At 39.0% G+C, this 12,616-nt stretch overlaps 1 protein-coding gene across 5 annotated transcripts in view; it reads left to right on the plus strand.

Annotated features, from left to right (window-relative positions):
* Positions 1 to 6,497, plus strand: part of OSBPL3 (oxysterol binding protein like 3) — an 85,989-nt gene extending 79,492 nt beyond the window's left edge. For all 5 annotated transcript variants that reach the window (XM_048303203.1, XM_048303230.1, XM_048303222.1 and 2 more), the window contains one exon: positions 1,042 to 6,497. In XM_048303203.1, the coding sequence (XP_048159160.1) occupies positions 1,042 to 1,138 (97 nt within the window). In that variant the 3' untranslated portion in view covers positions 1,139 to 6,497. The remainder of the gene's footprint in view (positions 1 to 1,041) is intronic.
* Positions 6,498 to 12,616: the final 6,119 nt, after the last annotated feature.

The raw sequence follows: 12,616 nt of genomic DNA on the forward strand, positions 1-12,616 counted from the left end.
AGTTAACACTCAGAATTAATGTATTACTTTTTCATTAGTGCATCCCTGATTTTTTTTTTTTTTTGGCTTGATGGCAATTGATATTTAGTCTACATTTGAATTTGCTTGAGTGAATGTAGCATCTTTGGTTCAAGCAAGGTGAAGTAGCTGGATTTAGCTAAATTACCTCTGCTGAACTTCTGCTGAATTCAGTGGGATTGCCTGTTGTGGAAATGTGCAGAGTTGGAGCCTTTCATTTCCAGGGCTATTTTTGAACATGTTTCCCCTATTTTATGAGGAGAGAATTATCATTCTGAGGGCACTTTATCTCTTCCTGTTGTAAATCAATTAAACGGGAGACTTCAGCCATTGAAAGACAAAAAGGAATGCTAGCAAGGATGTGGTCTTTTGCCCTCCAGCTTCTCTGTTCTTCTGCACTGAAAGAGCTGGAGCCAAGATGAATGTTGTATGGGCCCATTAGCAGATCTGGGATCCTATTTTTTCTGGATGCATATATCCTGTACTTCTGAGGAACACAGAAATGTTTTAAATTGGTGCAAAAGGGAATGTCTTAGACTACTACATCTCTGACAAGCTGGGTGAGCTAACTCATCACATGCCAATCACACCTACTAAAGGGAAGCAGGATAGAGGCAAAGTCTAAAACTTTGTGATTGTGTATTCACAATGAGAATTGTGAATGAGGATTCGAATCCTTACAATGGGGATTTGAAAACTGAGATTTATGCTGTAGATTTAAATGACAGAATAAAGAATTTAATTACTATATAGCAAAAGCATTAGAGCAGATGCAAAGTAATGCATTTGGCTCTTCAGTAGTGATGTTCTCAGGTGAACATTAGGCTATTGAGATGCCTTTCCATGGCCCGGTGCAGACACACTCGTTCAGCTCTCCAAGCTGCACTGCCTTGTTTGCAGGCTGTAATGAGCTGCACTGCTCCTGGTTCATGGGCTGGATTTGGTATCTGTGCATGGTGCTACGCTGCATTACACAGCATATGGATGGAAAATATAAGCTTACATTTGTTTAATCTTTGATAGGAAATCCAGTGATGACTCCTGGGTGAGCAATGGAACCTACATGGACCTTAGAAAAGAACCTGGTTTTTCCAGACTGGACAATCCTGTCCTTTGGTGAAAGAGGAGCTAAGTGAAGATATTCTGTGCTGTATTCTTGGATCTGATTTAAAAGACATACATATAAAATATAACTATATATATCTATATCTATATATACACATATATATATACACACACACATACAGAGTACGTGTGTGCATATGTGCAAATGTGCATATCTCCAGAATCGTGCTTAATTTAGAATCTGATAATTCATTTGTTTCCTTTACTCAACTACTGCAGTGAGTGTTTGAATGTATAAATACCCTAACTTCTTTTTATAAAATACTTAATAAATAGTACTGAATGTTAACAGCTAGATGGAAGAGAGAGGAGCTTTTACCCTACTTTTTCGATGTGTAATAATGTCAGTTCTGAGTTGAATTATGCCTTACTGAATTGTATTGGAGACAGTAGCATCAGCATCTCCTAGCTGTACTGAGGAATCAGAGTGCAAGCCTTAGTTACTCAAACTGTAGGTAAACTGTAGGTAGGCTTCTACAGTGCAATGAGTAGTTCAGCTGTCTCTGGGCTGGTATAAATTGCTAAAACAGATTATCAGCTAGTGCTGGAATCTGAGTATGATCTTTTGCTGTCTGTAGGAGAAATTTAAGTAAGCTTTTGTTTCTATTAACTTTCTTCTTAGCATTATGGAAGAGGTAGTTCTGAACTTACGTCGGTGGTTCTACTGCCTTACACATAAACTGTACCCGCTTAAATGTAGTGCTAGAAAGTCAGGAATCGCCAAAATTTTCCAGTGGGAAAAACTTTCACTTCAAATTTATAGCCCCCAACAGGGCAAGAGGAGGAGATCATTTGTATATACTGCTTGAGCACTGACTAGATGAAGAAGCTCTCTCTTTTTCCAGTAAGTGATACCTATACAGAGCACGAAATCCTGTGCTTCCATAGCTTCATTTGTTTTTATTAACCTAAAAATCGCAACAGTAAGACTTTTTAAAAAGTAAGTAAACTGATTGTTTTAAGCTACAAATTTTTTCCTAGTATTTTGATATTTTCTACCTCTTAAGAAATAAATAACATATTTAAGATCTTATATTTAAAAAATTACCATCTGCCTTATGGAGAAGTGTACGGAGTCTTTGATCTTCCTCTGTTTGTTATGTTCAGATAAATATTTAAGTGTCTTGCACTACATCAATTGCATCCCTTTCCTGTAATTTTATATATATGACTCAATTTGTGAAGCTACTAAACCATAGGTCAGAAATTTAGCAGGAAACAAATGTAGCAGACGCCTCACTTTTGAATGAAGATTCTAGAGATGGGCAGTATTTTTGGTTTTTTCCATCAAATCACAATGCCATAGTCATTAACAGAATAATTTGCATTCCTATCTGCAACCCAAGCCTGATCCACAATTCTTCAAATTTGCTCTGTGTCTGCAACTCTCTGGCAGCAATGCAGTTTTCCATGTGATAGAGCTGTATTCTGCCACCATCCCCTTTTCTTTTCTGTACATGCCACTGTAAAGACGCAAAAGAAACCCAAATGCTAGCATGTTAAATTGGTTTATAACTGGAACAACTGGACATGGCATGGACAAAGCAGACTCCTAGGAGGACAGACTAGTAGCTTAGAAAAGCTTGCACTTTACTGCAATTGTGCTGCATTGTTCTAGAGAAATCCCATTAAAAATGGATCCATGTATTATATGTAACATGAAGGAAATACTATGAAGGCTTTCAATTTTAAGCAATATCTGTGGTGTCAGATTAGATGTATATTTGAATTTTGCTTTCTGTTACCTTGAAGCCTCATTGTCTCAGAGGCAGGTGAATGCTTTTTCACCATTTTTTGTTTTGCCCAGCATCTCTGCCTCACCATCATTTCTGTAATTTATTACCAAAGAAGTTAGCATAATTATTTCTAATGAATATGTCTTTGAAAAACTTGACTACCACGCCAGCAAGACAAGGTTCACATTTATATGAAGACAAAATCTGGGCTTTGATTCCAAAGGAGATCTTAACCTTTGGGGGCTGTTTGGCTTTTCAAGGAAAATGAGGTTCTCTTCATGACTTGTTCCCTTCCTGTCTTGCATCCTTGTATTAACTGTCAAAATCCGCACAGGAATGAGTTGACAATTGTAATTATCCTTGATGTTGGTAATTACAATTTATACTAAAAATAAGGTTCATTTAAAAACAAAGGAGGGTAGAGGAAATAAAAGCTTTTAAGAAAAGGAACAAAATTTGTGGAAGTTGCATTAAGCTTGCTCATTGTCATATTTGGCAGCTATTGTGATACTGTCTGATCTGATTGCTGGGTTTGTATAGTCTGTGTGTGGAGGGGATTCCCCCATACAGGTATTAAACAAAACAAATCTCATATGGAGTATTTGAGTCATGATTTTTGAGAAATCAGACTGGCAGTGCCAAGTCTGATTTCTCTAAAACTCCAAACTGTCTGAAATACATGGGATTAATGACAAGAAGCATTGGGCTGAGCAGTGCCTTATATAAAAATTTCTTCATCAAAATTTTCATATCAAGAAAGTAAACTCCAGAATTTTAGTATTGTCTCCATAAAAATGCCTGAGAATAATCCAGGGCATTTCTTAAATGCATGAAGCAAAATCATTGAACAAGTGTAAACCTGAAATACACGCCTCCAAACGCAATGTAACCAGTTGTGAATTATCCTCTGACCCCACATTTCCAACTGCAGTATAGTTTTCCTTGCTTACTTTTGTATGAAACAATTGGGTTTAGTTGTTAAACTTCTGTTAATTGTATATTAAGAAGTGGAAGAAAATTGTCTTGATGTTAGTTCTGTGTATTTCTGCATGTAAATATATTCAACATTCACAAATCTTAATATATTCTATAAAGTTATTCTTGGTAAAATATGAAATTTTGGTAATTTTCTCCCCGAAAACTTCAGCTGTGTTAATGGGTGCAAAATTTATATTAGCTTTCTGCAGTATAATTAAGACAACTGTTATTTTTAATAACTGACACTGAGGGACTTTTTACCCACTATTTCTACCCTGAATAGTAAAAAAAAATATCAGCAACTTAACTGCTTCCTTTCATACACAGCTGTGAGCCCCCAAGGAGTGTAGCTCAGTGGATCAGTCTTAAAATTTCCTGATGACCCTTGCCTGCTGTTATAGCGCTCTTATTTAATGACTTTATAAACATCACTTAAGATGATTTTGGAGGCCATTTAGAGAAGCACTCATCCAGCTCTGCCTTTCTTTGTGCCTCTTCACAAAGTAAAACCCTTGGTATAAACTTCCGTCAAGGTGGAGCAGCTCAGGCCTTTGGGTGTTGAAACCCTGCTTCAGTTTTCAAGTTGCAAAGCATAGAAAGAAAAAAAATCCAGGGAAATATTTTACCTAGGAACAGAAACCCACAGCTCTACTTTCAGATTTGCAGGCTTGATGCTTAGTTTCTGATTTTGGTACAGCATCACTTGTTCAGGAGGCGACTCTGGATAGCATCAAGTGCCCTTTAGACCAAGTGGAACTAGAATCCATCATTAATTACTGCATTCCTTTGTGGATCTCTGTTCTCTGAGATATGCTTGGTGTGATAGCTTGTCAGCACTGATCAACTCCTTTTAGATGCTTTTTGAAATACAGACCCAGCAGTCTGTACTTAGGTTCTTTATGCAGAGCTTGGAAAGTTAGATGCCTGGAAGGAAGATTAAAATCAGCCCAAATTTTGATAAGGAAACGTCCTGGAGATCTGTTCTTCTACCAACCAGTTTTCTCTGAAGGACTGGAAACGGAATTGATGCTTTCTTTTAAAACCTGAAGGATGTAATAGTTGCAAACACCTTATTATCTGGCAGCTTAGTGTTGAATCCAGATCACTGTACAGCAATTCATGGGACCAGAACTAGGGCCCAATCAGGGACAGCTTTCATGTTGCACAAAGGTCCAGTGCTGGTCTCAAAACAAACAACCCCCCCCCAAAAAACCCCAACCTAACAAAGACCTCACCCCTTCCCATGCCCCCTACTTGCCCTCAGCTGTTTACAGTCCTGTTCAGGTGTTCTATGTGTTCTTTTATTCAGTGTCCCATTTTTCTTTTTATTAAAAAAACCTGATGAATAGGAAAACAGTCCATTCTAACAAATGATAAATCATGCCTAGAGGCTGTAGTTATTCTTTCCCCATAAGCATAATGGCCTCCTTCTGTATCTTTTCCTTGAAAGTGAGCAAGACTTTTACACTCTGAAGTCAGACCTGGTAAGGGTAGTGTGCTATAGAAATATGCAGCTGTATCTTCTAAGCAGATCCTAATTACGAATGTCCTTGCATCTGCTTTTGTGTAAATCTCGTGTTGTCTCTCCAAATGACCAGCTTGGCAGAGCAGGAAACTTTGAGCATATCTTGTTTTGTTCAGTATGGCTTCTTTTTTGTGTACAACTCACACAGAGGGGGCAAGCTGAAGAGGAGTGCAAAACTTCACCCATGGTGCATTTTAATAGAGAGAAGGACGACATCCAACTCGTCCACATAACTGAATACATCTTGCAAGGGCTAGAATGAGATGGTGCTATTCAAAGGAATTACATTAAAATGAAAGTTTTGGTGTAGCGTGCTTTCATTCATGAATTATGCCTACAATAAATAAAATTTACAGTGTTCACTAGCCCATCCTTTCTATTTTCTAGCTACTGATGGGTGCAACTTACTCCAGCAGCTGTGGGCTCATAAGAAATTGCACATTATCTGGCTTATCTTTTGAAACTTAGTAAATGCTGTAACTTGCCACCAAATTTATTACTGTACTGCTCAGTTCTTAGATGCTATTCTTGCTGCAGCTTTTTGAAAGCAGTAAGAGAAATTTTCCACATAAGTAGTTGCCATATGTTAAAGAATTATTTTAAATGGCTCCTTTTTTTAATATAAATTGTGGATTTGGTGTTTTTCATGTGTTAAAAAAAAAAAAAACTGTATTAAAGCTTATGAGAGTGTTTGTTTGGGATGTTGATCCACAAGAGGTGATGACCTCTGTCAGCTCCACACCTTGGAGATGGTTGGCATCCCTGACAGTCTGAAAGTCTTTGTGTTAACAGTTATTTTGCCAGTTCCAGTACTGGAAAAACATACCACATGTATGAGGTATTACATAAGCAAAGCTGCTAAATGCTGAATTTGTTGTTTGTTTTGATAGGGCATTAGTGATTTCAGAATGAGGAACGGTATCTTATGTATAAGAATTATCACTGACTTTCAGATATTTGAGAATAGTCTCTGTAGTCAGGACCATCCCTGTTTTCTGCTTCACTCTAAAAATTTGTAATAACGCTGGAGTACCTTGATGCACAGCTTGATTTATTATTTTTATCTCTGTAACCAATTTAGTTGGATGTTAATAAATCATACTTGCAAAAGGTCACAGAGCACCCTGACTTTTTCCCAGGGGTTGTAAGCATCTTTCTTCCAAGGTTGTTAGTGGCAGCTGAAACAAATCTCACTGCTGCAGTGATCTGTGCTTTTTTACACTTTGCAAAATGGCAAGTAGGAAAGAGCTTCCATCTGCTAGAACCCTTATTTATCACTCTTACAATCTGTCTGGTAGTTGTGCAATGTTCCAGTTGTACTGTTCTCTACAGCTCTTCTGCATGGCTATTGTGCCAGACACTGGGGCAGGAAAAGGGGTAAGCTGATGGAATCCATTTACAGCTGTCAGCTTGTTCTTAAAAGCAGTTTTTAGCAGACAGATACGCAGCATAAATATTACGCTTTAGCATGAATGCAGAAACCACAACCTAAATGTTCTTCATAAAACAACTTTTAAAAACAAGGAAACATGGTATTTACTGGATAAAATAAATAACTGGAAAGAAAGGATATCAGTGTGGTGGTTTTTCCCTTAGAGATGGTGTTTCAGGACAGCTCTGCCAATCCGATCTCAAGTATGTCTCACAGTCCCACCACATGTGTATAAGATGCAATATGGATGGACTAGGATCTTGAAAATGTGGGAGTACAGTGAGTGTAACTCCTGACCAACGTGAAATTCCTGACTGCAGTTCTGCAGCACCTTGCAGCCTCAGTGTCTACAAAGACTTGGTGGGAGGGAACATGGAGCTTTCAGGAAGAGCTGGGAAAACTGGATCTATAAATTTGTTACCATGCAAAATATCCTCAGCTGTTATACATGGCAGAATTAGGACAGAGGCCAAAAGAAAAACAGTCTTTATACTGGGCAAGAATCAGCTCCTGGCTTTTTGAAATCCAGCCATTTTGGTTCTGTTGGGTTAAGAACTTTGGAAATTTCTCATCATGTCAGGGGGAATCATTTCATTGCTGATTTATTTCATAGAGATCTGATGTGGTTTAATTGGAAATAACTAGCATTTAGTTCAAGTTGCTGGGAAACTTGTGGTTTATAGAAGCAATAATATTTTTTCATAATTATAAAAGGGAGAGGAAGACTGCAATGGATGCTCATTATTGGTGCCCTCCTCATGAACACCTAGGGCAGCAGGTGTTCTCTCTTAGGAAGAAATGGATATGGAGTGGATTTCTCATGACTGCCCCTTCAAGCTAATACCATGCCAAGTGCCCACAGTGTGGTCAGTGCTATCCAGACAAAACAGGCTGTCCTCCCCTACAGAAGTGCAAGGTAAACTTGGCATGTATAGACCTTGCATCCAATTTGTGTTTAAGCTCAGTTGTCTGTTCATTTACAGTAATCTCTATTTTAAAGTCATTTTGCTTACTGCAAAATGATTCAAACCTTCATAGCGTGAGGAAAAACACTGACAGCTGAGCAAAGCTTGCTCTACATAGTAACCAACACATCTTGGTTTTTTTTGTTGTTGTTTTTTATGCCTCTGTTATATTCCTTTCATGTTGCAAATGTTGCTCTCTGTGCTTGGTTTATTGGTTTTTAATTTAGACCTCTGTTGTATGCATAAGAATTTGTAGGGTTACTCTCTATTTTTAAATGGGGTGAAAAGCTGGCCAGATACCAAATTCTGATGTATACTTATGAACTTGTATCTTTGCTTACTCTGCCCAAGGGAAATATTTGAAATTACTTTTTGCAGACTCTTATTTGAAATAAATCAATATTGCTCTACTGAGCTGAGCGTAACCGAGGCTTAAGTTAACTGAAAATTTGTCTTTGTGGGTTCGTTGATGCAAGTTTTTACAGGTTCTTGAAACAGTAATAAATTCTTGGAACACAAGATGTTGTGTATGAACATCTGCTGATGTTTCTGACCATAATTTCACAGACTCCAGGAATTATTGTCTTCCTCTAAATATTAGGGCACTACTTCTCCTTGAGGATTTTATGTGCTGATGTTTCACTTGCTATTCTAGTAAAACCAGCTGTTAGAATTCAAAAGTACAATGGTTTTTGCTTAGTTAACATGTTTTGTCTTTATTAAAACTTCTTTATAAAAATTGATTTCCAAAACTACAAATTTCTTACTTTTCAGCTTGTGTTAAAAGAAAGAAATAAAGGTTGCAGTAAGTCAACTTTGAATTACTGCAGTACATGCCTTGAAAAATCCTCTCCTCCTTAGGTTTTTATGAGGGTATGTCTGCAATGCCTAGATTGCTGCCTAAGGCAAGGAAAATTATGTAGATTTATCAATAGATGAGAACCTGTCTAATAGCTGAAAGAGATTTACAGTTTTGTTTACTGCTAGGTTTGTTATCATTTCGGCAGTTGACAGATTGAAGATGGAGTGAAGTCAAGAGATCATCCTACTTGTATTCATTGTTTGCTACTTGTACTTCAGTCAATGAACCAAACCCTGTGAAGGCAACTAGAGCTATATCGGTTTTTTGGATGGAAAAATCAATTTTTCTTATGAGGTTCAGAAATAGTGCACCAAATTATGAAGTCCTTTGGTGGGGAAAATCTTTTACCAAGGACTTTGCCTAAGAGAGCACTGCAAACAGGTTAGTTAGGGCAAGCTTGACTTTTTCTGAGTTCTCTAGTTACTAAAGGATGGTGAGCTTAGCCCTTCCTTGACACGTCCCCTTTCATTTTGGAGACAGAGTAAAGCTTCAGTTAAAGTTCATGCAGGAGAGAGAACTCTGGGATATTACATTCTCACCTTTTGTGAATAGTGAATACCAGGAACTGAAAAAGAGGATGTGCCACATCACAAAAAAAAAAAAAAAAAAAAAAAAAAAAAAAAAAGAGCCATAGTTGGAGCTCCATTGAATTCTATCTAGCTGCAAAGCTTCCTAAAGCTGATGCTCATGTGAGTGCTTTGTCTTGATACCAACATGAATTGGTGGTTTGACATGATGGGAGAAAGGAATGAGAGGAAAGAGTATATGTTGAAATATGATTCTCAGTATTGAAGCGAGCAGTCATGAGGTCCTAGGAAAAAGGAGTACCTGCAGTTTATGCTTTCCCAGTACTGGTTGCTCATTGTTTCCTTTCCTGATAGTGCTTCCTCTCAGGACACAGCTGGTCTTCCTTCTCTTTTAGAAACTGTATTGCCCACACTGTGGTATGTTGGCATTGGTGAGGCTGGACAGTAACTGTGGGAGAACCAAATAAGCCCCATCTCAAGCTGACAGCAACTGGTTCTGCAGGAGAAGTACGATCCCATCTCCCAGTTTCAAAGCGTTGTCTCTTTGGCAATAAGAAAGCCATCCTCCCAAGGGTACTTGCATCACCTGTTACAGATGCCATTCACCCAAATCAGTGCACCATTCAGACAAACAAGGGCAGTACAAACAGCAAGGACACCAGTTTTAGTCCTGTGATGGAGCAAATAAATTACACTTTCAATTGTTAGAGAAGAGGCCAGCACTTTATTTCATACATGAGGTTGTTTTCCAGCATAGCAAAGAGCTGGTCTGTATGTGTAACTGCAATATAACAAACAGTGTCAACAACCTGGAGTTGTGTGACTATCCTGAGCCACCACCAGTACAAATTTGCAGGACATGACTGCTCTGTAGTGGTTCCTGCTCTGTTCAGAAGGACAGCTGCAGCCTTTTCACAGAATCAGTTGGGTTGGAAGGGACCACAGTGGATCATCTAGTCCAACCTCCCTGTTCTAGCAGGGTCATCCTAGAGCACGTGGCACAGGATTGCACCCAGACGGTTCTTGAATGTCTCCAGTGAGGGACGCTGGGCAACCTGTTCCAGTGTGGGGTCAGTCACACAGTAAAGAAGTTCTTCCTCATGTTCAGGTGGAATTTCCTGTGCAGCAGTTTCTGCCCATTGCCTCTTGTCCTGTTGCTTGGCACCAGTGAGAACAGCCTGGCTCCATCCTCTTGGCTCCCTCCCTTCAGATACTGATAGGCACTGATGAGGTCCCCTCTCAGTCATCTCTTCTCGAGGCTGAACAGGCCCAGCTCCCTCAGCCTTTCTTCATCATGCTCCAGTCTCTAATCATCTTTGTCACCCTCCACTAGACTTGCTCCAGGAACTCCATGTCTCTCTTGCACTGAGAAGCCAAGACTAGGATACAGTGTTTTTATATCTACCAGTATGTTTTTACCCAAAGCACCTGCTTTGGTCATAGCACCTGCTGTCCTTTTGGGCAACACTGTTGCATAATATAAAAAGAACTCCCGTGCAATTACACACTTTTTAGTGCCCACACACTTTTTAGCTGCTTGCCAGCCCTTGCTCCTTGTTTCAAAAAGAACTGTGTTCTTTTACATGCTGTTCCCCTTCATGGGGAAAATTCCAGGTATGTTCTTACCCCACTGCCTGTAGGACACTGAAAAGCAAACACTTCACATGCTAAAATTAGGAGGAGCAATAGCAAGCTGAAAAATGAAGTGGCTTTAAGAAGAAACACGCGGCCTTCCTCTTGGTACCCAACGGGGCTGAACTATCATCCCTGTGTGAAATGGGGTGGGGTTTTAACTTTTGTCCTCCTACAGCAGAAGGTGTAAACAGCTCCTGGCAGTTCCTGCTGCAGAGCCCCTGGGAAGCTGCAGGAATCCTGACTCACTTGTAGGAGCAATGCAGCCTCACTGATCCTCAGGACCCTCCGTAGCCACTGACTTCTTTCCTGTTTGTGGTCTTCTCCTCAATGCACCTGCTACTTTTATGGGCCATGGCTTGCTTCAAAGATTGCTGAACAAAAATCTCAATTTCTATCTTTGTGGGCACTTAAAACTGCAATTCTTTTTTTGTTCTGGAGAAACCCCTTTCAGATTGCCCTGGAACAGGAATTTCTGCTGTTGTTCCCACAAAAGAGACTGAGCTGGCAATTAACAGGTAATGAGAAGGGGGGTTATGGAGTGGCAAAACAACTAGAAAAGAAAACAAAGGAGGCACAAAAACCAAAAGGGAGAGAGAAAATATGTTTAAAATCATCATAAAGCTATTGCTACAGATGTAGTAAATTAAAATATGCATCTGGTGTTACTCAATGAAATATTAATGTTAGCTTCTGAACACTTTGTAAGGTTTGACTATGGTCATGCTCCAGTTCTGCAGCAGCGCAACACAAGCACCACCCGGCTGGCTGCCCCGTGGGGGACTGCAGTCACATACTGCCCATTCTTCAGAAGATTCTGCCCAGATCATTTGCTCCCACAGGTGGATAGTGAGTTTTTTTGAGGATGCTTGTGTATGCACATTCAGAGGCTGCAAAAGGAATTGCATGGAACAGAACAAATCTGGAGAGCTGATCAAAGAAAACTTACACCCAGCTTTTCTCTCTACAGGCGGCTTCAGCCTTGGGTTCTTTCCCAGGGATCTTTTAACTCCTGTTGCTTTGCCAATTTTGTCCTAAATTTTGTATGTGTTCTTTAGATATAGTTTCCTTAGTTCTTCCATTCACTGTAACTTTAAGGTTGTCTATAAATAGCAAAATCACGATGAACTGCCCTAATTTTAGGGTGACATTTTTTGCTGATCTGAAGATGTAACAGTAGAATAATTATGAATGGAAGTAGGATTTATTAAAACAATGTATATTATGTGAGCATTTACAATCAGTTACCTAGCTGCCCATAGTAGTAGGCACTGTACAACTCTATGTGGTGCCATGGGCTGTACAGTTAGATTTCAGAGCAGTGCCAGAAACCCTGCCAGAGTGCTTACAGTCTGAAAACTGTACATGTGCAGAGATGCAAATATGAAGGGCTTCATTTTTAGGAGGCATAGTGACAGGTATCCTCTGTTTGCAAGGTTTCATTGAAAAACAAAATCCTAGTATTTTTTAAATACATTTGGTCATTTTGACTTTGTAGCTTCTGTTCCAACTGGCCAAGAATTGAACATGTAGAAAAAAGAAGAAAAATTAAGAAGCATGAGGTGTAAGCTAAATTTCAGATTTTATTACTGATGCATTTTTTAGACTTTGGAAGTTTAATGTTGAAGGTTTAGTGTAGTCAAATACTTTAAAAATAACTGTTTATACAGGACCTACATGAAAGTTGTTTAGGGCTCCTACACAACAGTTTGAGAGCCATTCCTTTTGGCTAATTATTGAGGAAGTTTTACTGCTAAATAGATTGAACAATATAGCAGCCAGATGGTTTTTGATAAAACATTAATGAAACCAGATG

This window comes from Corvus hawaiiensis, chromosome 1 (assembly GCF_020740725.1).
Source record: "Corvus hawaiiensis isolate bCorHaw1 chromosome 1, bCorHaw1.pri.cur, whole genome shotgun sequence".
In the NCBI taxonomy this organism is placed as follows: Eukaryota; Metazoa; Chordata; class Aves; order Passeriformes; family Corvidae; genus Corvus; species Corvus hawaiiensis.